This window comes from Chenopodium album, chromosome 25 (genome assembly GCF_948465745.1).
Source record: "Chenopodium album chromosome 25, dcCheAlbu1.1, whole genome shotgun sequence".
NCBI classification, from domain to species: Eukaryota; Viridiplantae; Streptophyta; class Magnoliopsida; order Caryophyllales; family Amaranthaceae; genus Chenopodium; species Chenopodium album.
In genome coordinates this window covers 13,298,242-13,314,106 of record NC_137858.1, presented here as the reverse complement: position 1 = coordinate 13,314,106, position 15,865 = coordinate 13,298,242, and the positions used below count along the sequence as shown (strand labels likewise).

Genomic DNA, 15,865 nt, shown 5'->3' with positions numbered 1-15,865 from the left:
TAGGAGAAGGTCGCAGGATCAAGGTCGGCACGCATCCTAAACTTCCTCTTAAGACTAGAATAACGAGGTGGAGGCAAGGGAGCTTTCTTCGGCAAAGGAGCTTTCTTCAGTACAGTCAACTTCGGGCCTTTTGCTTAAGACGACCCAAAATAGAATATGAACTAAGCAAGTCATGAGACCTCAACGACCTAAAATTATCTACAACTCGGAAAACAAGCAAACCAAAAGAAAATCAACAAGGCAAGACCAAATCACAAGAGATACAGAGCATAGACAACCAACACACAACACAAGCAAAGCAGCAACATTACAACGAGTGTACACAAACTAAATTTAAAACAAACCTTGAGACATAGCAGGGGAGCTTCTTTATCACAATCAGAATCGTCCAAGTTCTCAATATGCACAACCGCTTCAGGCTGTGTTAACTTGATGAAAGACCTCTCGTATGCACTCAACAAGACTGAGCCTGGGAACGCTGCTTCAACTTGCTCACTGCAATTATCACGCAAATAAGCCCAAAAAAAAAAAAAGAAAGAAAGCCAACACAAAGAAACAAAAAACAAAAAATACCTTCGCCTCACCAGTGTCAATCAAGAAATCAACACTTCCAACCAAAGAATCAATCCTCACAAAGAAAAAGCTATAAAAGCCTTCTCCGAATCTGTCACCAAAGGATCAACACCATCTTTCAAACAAAGACCAACTCGACCTTTACCACTAGTTCTAATAGTGCAGGGGTAGCAGTCGTAGCACACAACCCTCACATCCAAAGAAATACCCAATTTTGCACTCAGCACATCAAAAATTCGAAGAATTCTCCAAGTTTACAATTGACAAGGCAAAACCCTAACTTTAGACAGAAATTGACGAACAAGAAGAGAGAAAGGGAAAGTGTGCCCAATCACGAAAGGATACTCAAAGAAACACACCCAACCAGGCAGTCCAGTCCGCCCTCTCCTTAGAAGACGGAATTTTACTTTACAAATTTTATAAAGTAAATTCCTACTTGCTTCCCCACTCTTTTTCAATCTCCCTTGCTCGTTTTTGGTATGTTTCCTCCATCTATTCTCCCTCCTTTAAACCCTAACATTCTCTATCCCTCTCTAATTGAATCTGTTCCCTCTCTCTTTGTCCCCTTACATCTCCTAATTCCTCTTCCCTTGGCGCTCATTTCAAAATAAAAAAAATCAACAAAAGTCCTTATTTCAAACACCGACCCAATGAAAAAAACGGGATCACTCATTTCAAATAAAAACATCAACAAAAGTCATTATTTGAAACACACTCCACAAAGTAATCAATTTTAATCACAACAAAAAATAAATTTTAAAAAAAAAATATTAACCTAGAAGATACATACCTGGAGTACAAAGTAACCGTAGCCATTGCCGTCTATTCATAGTGGTGGTGGCTGAAGATCTCTGCATCAGTTTAAAAACAAAAGATGAACAACTTCAAGTGGCATTTCTTTTCCCGATTAAGGAAACAAAACACACCTTTATTATTTGCTACGACTAATTTGTGCCCTTAATTTGATCGGGTGAAAATACTATAGTTAAATTGCACCAAATGCTGCACTACTGTCTGTTCATGTCCTCACCAAATGGGTGCACAAGCTCCTTAGATATTGATGCAACATGTTATTTCTAGATCCAAACTCCCAGGAAGTTAGATTTATGCCTGAAAGGCTAAATTGATGAAAAACTTGAAATATATAAGCAAAATAGATTAAGCTTAAGCAACAAAAAAGGAATTTTACAGGAATCACATACTTTATATGGATCGTATAATTATTTACTATATATAATTTGTTGTTCTTGACCTACAAGGCTACAAGTGATGTCCAATAAAAGGCCAACATCAATATCATGTAAAAAAAAAAAAATCCTACGGGAATTTCCAATTTACTAATAGAGCTAAAAAGTACCGCATTAAATTTCCAAATAAAAATATAAACGTACATAATGGTCATTATTAAAAGCCAGAAGAAAATAGTAATAAGGTCACAACTGAACATAAAATAAGAAATGGAAAAAAAGCATATATATAAAAAATTAAAATTAAAATTAAAATTTTATAAAAGAAAAAAAAAAAAAAAAAAAACCCTTACAATCGCATGAACAAAGCAATTCTGAAGCTTACTCAATTCGCTTATTTTTCCCTCTTAATTATCTCACTTCCCTTCCTATCCCTCTAATTTCAACGTGCCTATGTTCAGAAAGCCTAGATCTAAACTCAAAACCAGCAAACATCCTAGAAAACCATCATTTATCTAAAAAGCCATTTAAAACTTTAAATCATACCATGATATTGACATTGGCATTATCTCAGAAGAGATTCCAGAAACCTAAGACAAACATCCCCATCAACAGCGAAAATTTCAAACTCACTGGAAATTGATCAATAGATTCATCTTCCTACTGCCAAACTCATTTCCTACAATCAAATAATAAACATGCCCATAAGATAGAAGATATCATGCCATCAAAATCACGTATTAAAGTATAGAAAACTAAGAGCTGAGAGGCCTGACCTATTACCAAACTATACAAAAAAAAAAAAGAAATGAAACGAAGAATAAACTAAAAGTTGCGGATTAATTGACAATTTTATGATAAAAAAAAGTTTTATAAATATTTCTATTCCTGAAATTAAAATAATACGAAGTAGTACTTAAACTTTCCAGCTGCTATACATATCAGAAAGAATAACCAAATTTTAAAATGAATAAACATGTTTTAATTATAAAGTTAAAGGCTATTCTCTATATATCTAGAAAAGTAGTCACCAAAGACTATTATTAAGCATATTAAATCTCAAGATTCTCAACACATGACTTCAATATCGTATTCAAAACAATGGTAAAGGTAAAGCGAATGGACAAAAAAACTCAGCATACAAGCAGCATAGCAAGATCTAGTTTAAATGGAGAGCACAATAAGATAAACGCGGGAAATTAAGATGCACATCTTGTAGTTACTTATGAACCTTGAGACCCATTGATTCAGCAACAGTTTTAATTGTCGAAATGATGGTCTTTGGAAATTCTTTCAAAACAAAGCGAGTTTGCCTAATTGCCTCTTCACATAATCCTTTATAAAAACAAGGGTAAAATGTTCATGAAGTAAGCAAACTAAGGACCAACTATTTAGCGGGCACTAAGCATTTACCTATAACCATGTAACTCTAGCAATGTATAGTAACACAATGTACTTAAAGCCAGCAATCAAGATAACAAATAAAATAAAAAACAAATGTGCATCACTGCAACCAACTGTATCTTTCTTTTTTATGAACAGTCAATTTAATGTAGTTAAGATGGCCATACCTGAGACAAGGTAATCATCTCCGATGCATTCATTATCATGGGGGTAGCTACCTCTCTAGAATTGAAATATCAGGAACTAAATATTTAAACTAAACAGTAACTACAGCATCCTAATGCAACAAAAGACAGCGATAAATTCAAAATCAAATCAAATCAAATATACTCCACAATCATTCGTATAATTGGTTAAAATCTCCATAGTATTTCTCCACTAATATTCAATTAAAATTATGAAATCAAAATTATAGAGTAAAACTTACAGCCTCAGTAACACATTGCCAGGATGCTGAACAAGTCTGCAATTCTGCATAGATCAGAAACTGAAAGACCATGACTGCTCTCATTCTTAAAGAACATTTCCAGCTTCCTCAATTTGTCGAACGCACACATATCTTCCTAAACACAATTTTAAAATCAGAAGAAAAAATTATATAAAAATCTGAAGAAAAAAACTGATACAAGCAAGAAGTCACTCACAGAGTTTGAACTACTTATGAGGAGAAAGTTTAGAGGTTCGGAGCAAAGCATTTGAACGGACTACTTGAGAGCTTCTATGAGATTATCCAAATCCTAAAATTGAATTGATAACCAAAATTAAAAAGAAAACTTGAAATGCTTTTAATCTAATAAAGTAGAAAAACAACTACATGAAAAATCAACATATACAATCCACAGAACATAGGGGAAAAAACACAAATCTGCAATTTTAAGGGATAAAAGAACAAAATTACATGAAAATTTCAATCCAAAATTGTTTTTAAAGTAAACCAAAAATTTAAAGAAAAAAGGCAAATAGAAGTTACAGCAAAAGCTTCAGCTTAGTCCAGTTCTTGAAAATGCCTTCAATAGTGAGCCCCTCAGGCCTAGGCAACCTTGTTAATGAAGGACAATACAATTATGTTAGATAAAACAGAAAATATAGCTGGAACAATGAATACCCCAATACTCACGGAAGATTCACGGATCTCCAACAACCTCACCAGCAACAAATTTTCATAAACCACAAGTCACAATTATTTATATTGTTATTCACCAATTAACCACATTAAACATTTTTTTTTTTTTTTTTTTTTTTTTTTTTTTTTTTTTTTTTGACGAGCACATTAAACATAACTAACCAATGTCATCGAATTTATGCTGTATGTAACTGTTTTTTTAATATTTTTTTTAAATCTCAAGAATGCATTATATTAAATATACATATATGATCAATTCATTAATCTAACATTAAATTAAGATATAAACCCTTGATAAACAAGAAATATTGCTCAAAATACTGTGAGATGATATTAAAATTTGGGGATTCCTTGGAAAACCCGAATTTTAGAAAAGAGAGAGAAAGAAGTTACCTCAGTGTGGTTGGAGGAGGAGAACAAGGGGAATCGCCTAGAAGCAGAGTAAATTCTACAATCGTCATTGATGGACATCCTTCATAACCCAATTCTGCAAAACCATCATAGTCATTGTCATTCAGGTGCATCGAGCAAGAGGAGTGCGAAATGGAAGTATTCCACCCAGTTTGCCAAATTGAAATTGAAATTGAAATTTAAAGATTTAAAAATATATTTCAATGGACCAAACCCTAGATTGTCAAATTGGTATACTATGATTATAACCAAAGCTAAAAATCATACCTCAGCTTCAATGAAAAACACAGAATACGCTTCAATGGAAGAGGATGTGTTTGGTAAATGGGAATTGAGGGTGGGAATGAGAATTTTAAATTTAATCCAAATAAAACAAAATCTCTTGTTTGTTAAATGGGATTGGGATTAATTAAGAGAATGAGATTTGGAATATATGGAGTGAATTTCCACCATTTTATTACTAGGGTAGCTAATAAATGGGTAGGAATGGAAATAAATGGAAAAAGCCATTTTTGCCATTAATGAAAGAAAATGGAGAAAAAAAGTATTAGTAAGGGTAATTTTGTATTTTTGTTATTTATTCCTCATCTATTCCCATCCATTACCCAAATAAAGTATTGTCAACGTGAAAGTGTGAGACTACGCTAAAATTGTAAACGTTTATGTTTTCGGGTTTAGTTCCTTTATAGAAACCGGAGAGCAAAAGCAAATGACAGAAATGAGTGGTGAAGCAAGAAATCATAGAGGGAAAAAAGCACAACTACACCAAGAATAAGCAGCCCTCCATTTATCATTTACGAAGTATTATTTATTTATTTACTATAAGTTTTAAAGATTATATACCTAAACACACCAAGAATAGGTAGCCCTTCATGCATGGTAAAACTGCTCTTCGTTAGCAGAACAGTTCTGGTACTATGATACTATCAGTCAGCTGGCTAGAAGCTCCTACAAGATATGAAAAAAAAAAAAAACAAAACAAAACAAAAAAACAAAAAACAAAAAACAAAAAACAAAAAAAAAGAGAAAGAGTTAAGATAGGAAACTGCTATACAAGTACAAGAAATTAGGTTCATTTCTAAATTGCCTTCTACCAGTAGTTGTCCCAGTCTTCTTCAATATAGGCTTTAACTTGGCCAGATCTGCGAACTTGCATTCGGCCAGATATCATCATCCACACTGCCAGTAATAGCCTTCTTATCTCCAGTTTTTGGATCAACGATCTTAAAAGGTGGAAGGGAAAAACATGAGAAGCTACTAATTAATAAGAGCATGAATTGACAAATGAGACACAAAGAATCACTATGTCTTAAGATGAGGATCACCTTTTGTGTGTACATGTATTAATTCATCTTTAATCTACCAACAACAGTTGCAAACTTGCTACATCAGCCTTCATGTGAGACTCTGCCTAACAGGTCCAAGCTCAAAGAAATCATCATTTAACTCTGTGAAAAAAACTAAGTATATCACATCTGAAAGGTCATAGAACTCACCGCTGCTTGGTCCCATTCTTCCCTTGTCACACCAAAGCGGTGAAACCTATAGCAAGCTGACAATCTTGGGCTTGAACAAAATCCTTTACCTACATACAGGAAAAAAAACATATCAAGAGCTACACAATAATGAAGGAAATGTTGTCAGGTAGAAATGGAAAATATTACGTAATATTGAATACACATTGGGATTAAACAAACAAACCTTGTGTTGATGCAAGCAAACTCCAAGCTTCCATAATCCTTTCTTGTGTTCTTATACAATTTTGTAATCGATTTGAACATAGGGAACATGTGAGATTTTGTGCCATTCAGACTCAGTTTCAGGCCCATCATTTTTGGCACGAATTCTTTCTTCCAAAATTGGACATCTTAAAATGAAGAGTCGTCGTAATTGGGCGAGATGTTTCTTAGCAGGTAGACGTCTCAGGTTCTTGCAGGATAACAATCGTAATTCTTGAAGAGATGATAGAGTGCCTATCCACTCTGGGAGTATTTCCAACTCTTTAAAATGACCAAGTTCTAGAAATCTAAGGCTAGGGAGGTGGAGTTGAAGTAGTTGTTGAGGAAGAGAATTGACTTTTATCTGGTTATTTTTTGAAATGGCATTCAATGTAAGATGTGCAAGGGATTGGTTAACGAGTGGAGGAGTCATGATGTCATCAATGTCAATACAACACAATGTCATAAATGAGAAATGTCTCCTTCTTATTTCAATTTCAAGCTCCACTCTAGCCAATAGATATTGAAGATGAGGAAGATAAGGTATCCATTCTAGCAGTGAAGAACTCCCAGTTAAATTCAATTTCACAAGGCCTTGCAATTTACTCAAATCTGGGATAGGATACCTTAGTGATATGCAACCATATATATCTAATTCTACCAAAGATGTGCATGTCGTGACACTGGTTGGGATCTTCTCTAGCCTCTTACAAGAAATTTCTAATGTATGCAATGAAGAAGTGCACTTGAACATATCATCTGGTAATGAAACCAAATTTGGATTATGTATAACTAATTCACAAAGAGAAGATAGGTTAGACCCATGGAAAATATCATTTGGTAGACTAACAAGGGTTCGACAATTGACTAGTCTCAAATGCTTAAGAGAGAGGAGTGAACTCAAACCGATGGGTAAAGCTCCTAAATTTGGATAATCTTCTAAATGCAACGTCTGTAGTCTTGAGCAATATGATAGAGATTGATGAAGTCCTGTCACCTCAGGCGTGTTTTTAATAGTGATAGAAGTAAGATCATAATTTTTGTGATATTTTATGATATCCAAGGGTTCATGACTCTCACTAATTGTCTCAAGATATAAATTTTTTAAGGCTTTAAAACTCAAGACTGGACTTGTTTTCACAACTTCTAGCTTGTGACACCTACCAATTTCTAAAACCTCAAGACACGAAAATAGGTCTACTGTTGCTAATTTGGTAGCATTGGAAGGAGGCAAAAGATTCAAAACTTTTAAATGTGGAAAGTCCTTAATTCGAAGCTCTCTTAAAGACGGAAAAAATCCATTTTGTAGAGACTCATCAATATTGTTGCCCTTCGTTGTACCAAGACTTTCATTTAAATGATCATCCTCATGCTCACTATTGTATACCTCCTTGCCTATATATTCCACTTTGTGAAAGTTATTTAGACTCAGACACCTTAGATTAGGAAGTTTACTAAGATTATTAATGGGAAGTTGTTGGCAAACACAACCAGAAATTGTAAGTCGTCTAAGACTGACCAAATTATGCAACTCTCTTGGTAGCTCCCTTAACCTTGTCTCTAACAGAATTAACACTTGTAGCTGATATAACTTACATATTGAGTCCGGTAAAATTTCAAGGGGGTTGGATGACAGATCAAGATATCTCAAATGCTTCAAATTCCCTATGATAGGTGACACTTCTGTTATCCCTTTGCCAACCATTATCAAAGTTCGCAAGTATCTTGCATGCGCCAACACATTCCAACTCAAGAATTCACCGCTCCATATATTAATTGTTCTTAACTGTGGTATTAAATCTTCCCAAGCTTTGCTTTCTTCCTTTTTAAAATTGAATAGCACAAAATGATGACAATAATCATGTGCAATGAATTGATCAATGAATAAATCCACTTTGTTAACTTGGATTGCAAGATCATGCACCAAATGGGGCATCTTACATTGCCATATATCTCTAGTAACGTTATCCTTATCTTCCTCTAATTGTAAGAATGAGATATCTAACAAAATTTTGAAATATTCTTCCCCCCTCTTTTCCATTATCCGAAAAACGTTGCTTGTACTTTTAAGGAATCCCTGAGCAATCCAAAGATCAATTAGCGCATTCTTCTCAATTATGTGGTCTTTTGGGAAGGTTGCACAGTATGCAAAGCATTGCTTTAAAGAAAGTGATAAACGTTCATAACTCAAAGACAACGATTGTAGCATCTCACTTTTTGACAAAGCATCCCATACTCCTTTTCGCTCTATGAATTCCCAATCCTGTAGATTTTCCTTCGATTGCATTAAATCTCCAATAAATTTTATTGCCAAAGGATAACCATTACATTGCCTAACAATACTTTGTCCTACTTTCTTATGATCAGAAGAAGGAATATATACTGTTTGTTCAAATAATGTCCAACTATCCTCTTCTAATAATGCTTTCAACTCATATGGTTCACCAACCCCTGCACTCATTGCAACCTCTTTACTACGAGTGGTAACCAAAATCATACTACCTTGACAACCCTCAATTGCCTTCAATTGATTTTTCAATAAATCCCATAAGGCTTTATCTTCAGTCCAAACATCATCAAGTACAAGCAAGAACCTTTTGCCTTTCAACTCTTTTTGAAGTTCCTGTATAATTTCTTCCATGGTAGTCAAGTCGCTTTTCTTTGATGAAAGCAATTCAACCATTTCCTTCAAAATTCTTACAATATCGAAATCCATAGCCACACATACCCACATTTTATTATCAAAATGTTTTGCAACTTTCTCTATGTCGTGGTATAAAGCTCTTGCTAAAGTTGTTTTCCCAAGACCTGATTATTAAATAATAACAAAATTCAATTACGTAATAATGAGGATTGGGTAATAATTTAAGGATAAATATTGATCTTTATTTACCAAACATAGAATAAATCACAACCTTACAGCGTTAGAAAGAGAATAGTTAAAAAATAGTATAGTGAACTATTAATCTCGTGAAAAAAGTAATTATTTGTTATTTTATGTCTGCATTTTTGTTAATTTTATTCCCTTTTTAATATTGTTATTTTATTAATCGAAAATTCAATCTCCGGACTAGTAAAGACTAATTTATTTCCATATAAGAGAAGTAGACTAATTTATTTCCTATCTCCCATAGCGAGAATAAAATCTAAAATTTTCATGTCATACCACCCACACACTTTAGTAGTCATAAAACCTAATATTTACCTGTTTAATCTGTCACATTCACCAAATTGATAGATACACATTACAACTTTTTATCTTATTCACCAGTATACATTTTCTAAGCAAGCTTACGACTCAAATATATAAGTGATAAATTTATATGCATAAACTTTGGCGTCATTTTTTTTAACTTAGCTTTAAGAAAAAGTTACATTAGATATATATATATTTTTTTAATTTCTAAATAAATATTATTTTACTTTAGTAAATATTCACAATTCGGAAACTCTAAATTTAATCTAAGATATATGTAATGTAGATAGGGATTATATAAAGTGTGAAAAAAATTAAATATATTGTATATTTCATATAAATAAATTAAAATAACCCATTTTAATATTGATAAATATATAAACTATGAAAATATATATAATAATATATGTAGGAAAAAAAAGAGAATATTTAAATTAATTAAATAATACTAAAGGTGAAACTTAAGGGACACTTGTCAGCATATTATTATAAGTTTTCCCTTCAAAATTACTTGCTTATATAATAAAAATTCATTGTTACATATAAAAAGAAGGTTTATACAATTGAATCTAAATTATGTCTTTTACTTTGTACAAAATCTAAAATAAACTTCCTTAAATATCAAATAGCCCATTATAAATATTACATGTGTTTAATTATATTCTTTTGCATATTTCTAATTTTTAAAAATATATTTCACTCAAGTACTTTTTAATATTAGATGAATCTATTCATATTTTTTTAAAACAGTCTCATTATTTTTAGTCTAATTTATTGTTGTTATAAATGTTTAGCAACCGTGTATTGCACGGGGTTTTAATCTAGTATCACATATATAAGACAAAATTATGCAATTTCACATTGATTCGCTTGTCTTATAGTATTAATATATTTAATATTAATTGATGTTGTCAACCATCAATAGAAATGGTGGCAGTGGCACCATAGTAAAAAAACATGTTTGGAATTACAAATTCTTAAATGGACCTGGTTCACACTAATTTATTGCGGACCACTAACATTAGAGAAACTATGATTGTTTTATTAAAAAAAAAAAAAGTCACTATAATAAAATGAAGGTCACTAGGTTGAAAATAAAAGTCTTTTTAGTAATATATAGGCTATAAGAGGTTAATTTTTTTAATAAAATATTTTATAAGGTCAATATTAATAATAAAGGTCACTATGTTAAAATTAGGGTCATAACGTCGTACTTCAAGTTCACAATAGTACTCCGTATTAAACATTATACAACTTTTAATAAAGGTTACTATGTTAAAAATAAGGTTACTATGTTAAAAATAAAGGTCACTATGTTCAATATAATGTCAGTTGCGTGTGTATAAACCTCGGGTCCACAATAATATTATTGTGAACCAGGTCCACGCAAGTATTTCTGGTTTGGAATACCATGCAAATTAAAGTACACCCATCTTCCCAATTAACTTTGTCCAATTTTATTCATTTGTCCGAATATAGTCTGCCCTTTTGTCCAATTTTATTCATCTGTCCAATAGACATTGATCACCAACTTTTAAATACTTCTCAATCTCTTTCAAGAGTTTTAACTACTTAAATTTAGAGTCTCACTAAATCTTTGATTTAATACAAAATATACTTCTTTGTTGTCTCATATCACATCAATATCTTTTTATTTAAAAATCATACTGTAAAATTTCTCCTAAATTATATGCTATAATAAGTCAAACTTGATTTAGATGAGGGAGTATAAACGTCAAATTCATGTATAAACGTCAAACTTGATTTAGAAATCATAATAAGTTTAAAGAGTATATTGAAGTATTATTTTAAAAAATAAATATTGATTTTTTTGTAGAAAATATCTTAGGTGTAAACGTGTAATATACGTTTATTATATGGGGGGATTTATCAATAACTTTTTCAAAATATATTGCAGATTTTTTATCAAATTAAAAAAATTATACTACATCCGTCCCCTTTTAATAGTCCCTTATGGGCAAATTTTAGTCCCAAAATGTTCACCCCATTTGCTTTTTCCAACAACCATTAATATTAATTTTTGGAAAAATTGCTCCCACAAATCCCAACTTTGCCTCGTCCGCCCAAATTAATCCCTACTTTTGATTATTATCTATTGCACCCAACTTTAGGGGGTATTAATTTCTATTGCACCCAACAGGTCACCCAACCTGATATAACAGGTTACCTGGACACGTGTCAACATATGATTCGCTTAAAAAAAATTAAAATTAAAATTAAAATAAATAAATAAAGTTTAAAAAATTAAAATTAAATAAAAAAAAAACACCTTCTCTCTCCTCCCTTCTCCTCCTTCCCTCTCTGCTTCCTCCCCCCATCCCTTCCCTCACGGCCACCAGCACTACCTCCCCTTCCCCCACCTCCGTGTCGCCGCCTCCCAGCACACTTTCCCGCTTCCCCCTCCCCGCTTCCCCCTGCGCACTTCACACACCAGCACTACCTCCCCTTCCCCCTCCCCGCTTCCCCAAATCCTAACCCCTAACCCTAACATTCGAAACACTATAAAAATGGCGACAAAATCAGCCACCAACGCCCGAAATCGGTTGATAAAGGGTTGAAATCAACCATTCAGGCCCATTATCGACTGATTTCAGCCATTTGTGGCCAATTTTGGTGGTAGATTTTGGGGAAGGGGGTTGTTTTATGGTGGGGAAACAGTCGTGCGGTGTGCGGTGGTGGTTGGCCATTTTCGGCCATTGTGGTGGGAGTGTGTGACTGGTGCGTGGCTGATGGTGTTGTTGGTGTTGCGGCCTTGCGGGGTGAAGGTTGTAGGTGGAGCTGGTGGTTGATTTTGTTGGACTGGAGCAGGGGGCTGCGTGGTGGTTGATGGGAGGTGGTAAGGGAGTTGCGTGGGAATGGAAGCAGGGGAGATGCGAGATGGAGTTGGGATGGTGGTGGCGTTGCTGTTTGCGGCGGCTGGTGGTTGAAATTGGTGGCGAGGGTGGTGATTGCAGGTGGTGGTGCGGTGGTGGTGGTGGTGCGGTGGTGGAGGTGGGGCAAGTGCTGTATTAGTTTTAGGAAATTAATTTTTTTTGTTTTCATTTTTTTTTCTTTTTTTTCCAACCAATTACATATTGACACGTGTGCAAAAAAAATTAATTCTCAAATGTTAACCTGATTAACCGGTTTCAGGTAAATTGGGTGCAATAGAAATTAATACCCCATAAAGTTGGGTGCAATAGATAATAATCAAAAGTAGGGATTAATTTGGGCGGATGAGGCAAAGTTGGGATTTATGGGAGTAATTTTTCCTTAATTTTTTACTAAAATTCCTTCCAATTTGCAACAATACTTGTGCAAAATTATATTTTCCATGTAAATTTTGTTTTCTCATGTACTTTTATTACTTTCTCTCTTTACTTTTTTGCATACCCAATGTCAATTTACTTTTTCAATGTACTTTAACTATTCTTCATTGTGTTTATTAATTCCCGTGAAAAATGCCCATAAGCGACTATCAAAAGGGGACGGAGGGAGTATGTCACAATAAATTCTTGTTTTAGAAATAAGAAATTCTTGCTAAAAGATACGAAAATTTCAAAATTTAAAAAATAGCACATCATGTTAGAATTTAAAATTTTCATATTTTCAAGTAAATTATTGTATAGTATTTAAAAATTCAACTACCAATATCTTAACTTCTTAAGTGTCATTATGGTAATCATATCTGATAGAGTGTAAAACATTTTCCTGGGCCTCAACTATTAGCTTAAACTTTTGGTTGAGATGGTTCTTCAACATGTATATATAGGTAGAGCCAGCGTGACACAAAGGTCACGGGTTCGAATCTCATCCACCCCCATCTCAACCAAAAGCTTAAGCTGATGGTTGCGCTTACAATAAATAATTATTATATTATCATATATTTTGATAAACCTTTGGCAAAAGTAGTTTGAGCATGCGGCAATATTTAGTTGCACGTTATTTTTTAATTTACCTTATCTTTTTTGCTTACTTTATCAGTATTGTTAACGATTTTCTATATATCTTAACATAGTTTTGGGATGTTGTTATATTCGTGTTGATAATATCCAAAAATTGACAAATGGATTAATAATAATATAAATATTTTTGTAAATGTAATTCGTATTTATATAAATCATTTTCACAAATATCTTTAATTGTATAAATGATATAGAGGAAGTAAAACAATATTTTGTACATGAATTTAGGAGAAATATTTTAATTTTGTAAATGAAGTTAATTTGCATTGAATATATTCTAAGAATATAATGTAATAAAAAGTGGCGGAAAAATTTTCACGCATATGACATGCATCATTCTAGATAGTTTCACTTTTGATATATGGATAGTTATAGATTAGTTTTGTTTATAATATAGTATCACTTTCATTGGCGACCAGGACAGTAGTTTAAATGCTAAAATCTCATCAACTTAGGTCAAAAAAATATTCTTACAAACTTTGGATTAGGTTATATTAATTAGTTTTGAATTTATTTATTTGTTTATTTATATTTTTTTTTTTTAGTTGTAAACGGAGGGGAGTTTATTTTGAATGTAATACCAAGTACTGGTATTTAGTACCATTAACTTAATATGAAAAACAAAACAAGCAAAATAAATTTACAAGAACTTGCATTTTTAAATTTACCTCCAAGCCCAACAATGGCAATGGTGAAGAGATGTTCCTTATCATTTTCTGGACTACACATCATTTCCAGCAATTTTTGCTTATCATCCTCCCTCCCTATAAACTCAATAGCACTTGCCTTTTGCCGAATAATCTCCAGGTTTGCCCTCCCAGCATTGCTAGTGGTGGGTACACTCTTATCTAGCAGCTTTACTTGTTTGAGGCCTATTCTCTTAGCCTCCTTGTCTAACTCATCGAACTTGGAAAGAATCTCAAGTACCTTACGAGTCATCCGAAAGTGGAAAACTACAGGGTTATTAGAGGGAGAGAAGAAATTACACACCTTTTTCTTACGCATGAGGTTTTCACCGAACTCAATATTCCTGCGTATAATTTCATAATCGTAGTCATCCATTACATTAGCAGCAAAATAAGAGACATTCTTAACTTTTTGAAGCCAACGGTCAACACCTGGATTATCATTAGCACTTCCTACACTTTGAAGGAATGCTTGAGTGTCATTAAACCTTTCCTTAAGATTTTCAAGGTGACCTTGAAAACCTAGAACAAGTTTTATCTCGTCCCATGCTTGAGCACCTACAAATCCAGCTGTCGCTTTTACAACATCTATTGCTAAGTCTGCCATATTATGCAGATTGTTAAGTCAAAGGTTTTTTTTTTTTTTTTATTATTTTTTTTTTTTTTGGGTTGAGAGGATCGAATAGAGAACAAAAGAGGTGGGTGGTACAATATGAAATTTACTTGAATGTATGTACTCGATCAATTTGTTTTGTGGACAATGATTTAATATTTTCAGACATCTTCCACTCTTTAAATAATGTGTAAAATTTGATTCCTTTATTCGTAGGTTTAGTGTAATTCTTTACTTGTCTTCACAAATCGTCCTATATGCTTTGAAATATTATTATTCTTTACTTCTTATATATTCCTATTATTCTGACTTTTACCTTGCCTATCTTAGCTTTGAGTAAAGTAATTGATATTTGATTCTAACCTTTACGTACTTGTGTTATTACCGAATTTATTATATTAATGTCTCAAGTTATGAATATTGAGATTACACCTTGTGGATTACAATTATCTTGATTAGTTAAAATTATGGTTTTACCAGAATAGTGCAACTATTTGAAACAAATTACATATAATATCGTTGTTAATGTAATTTAAATATTCAGATCAAATCATTTTTGATTACTCATAACACAAGGCTTACATATACTTTCTCCGTCCCTAAATATGTTGCATGTATATCGTTTTGGGTGTTGGTAGATATTTATCTATTTTAAAATTTTATTTTTCATATTACAAAATGTCATCAAGTAAACCTACTTTTTTTACTTTTTCCACATACTAGTAAATTTTTTTAACGTTTCCGTAATTTTTCGTGTCTTTATTACTTTTTTTTCACCATTCAAATACCATTTAAAACACAAATATTTTTCAATTCAGCTTAATTTAGTAAATCACAAGAAGCCCTAAGTGTTACAGTAATCAATCTACACCTTTACAAAAAATTATCACATCACGCGTATAAATATGAAAAATATTTTCAATAGGAGATTTGTCATGAAATAATTTTCCGTAGTTTCATTAGAGTGTAGAGTAGAGTATATATACAAC

At 32.7% G+C, this 15,865-nt stretch overlaps 1 protein-coding gene across 1 annotated transcript; it reads right to left on the bottom strand.

Moving 5' to 3' along the window:
- Positions 1-6,450: 6,450 nt before the first annotated feature.
- Positions 6,451-14,870, bottom strand: LOC145613727 (putative disease resistance RPP13-like protein 3). The gene is made up of 2 exons (XM_081668795.1): positions 14,246-14,870; positions 6,451-9,224 (listed from the first exon to the last, which is right to left on the bottom strand). Exons 1-2 carry the CDS (start codon positions 14,868-14,870, stop codon positions 6,451-6,453), a joined length of 3,399 nt encoding a protein of 1,132 aa, XP_081524921.1.
- Positions 14,871-15,865: the final 995 nt, after the last annotated feature.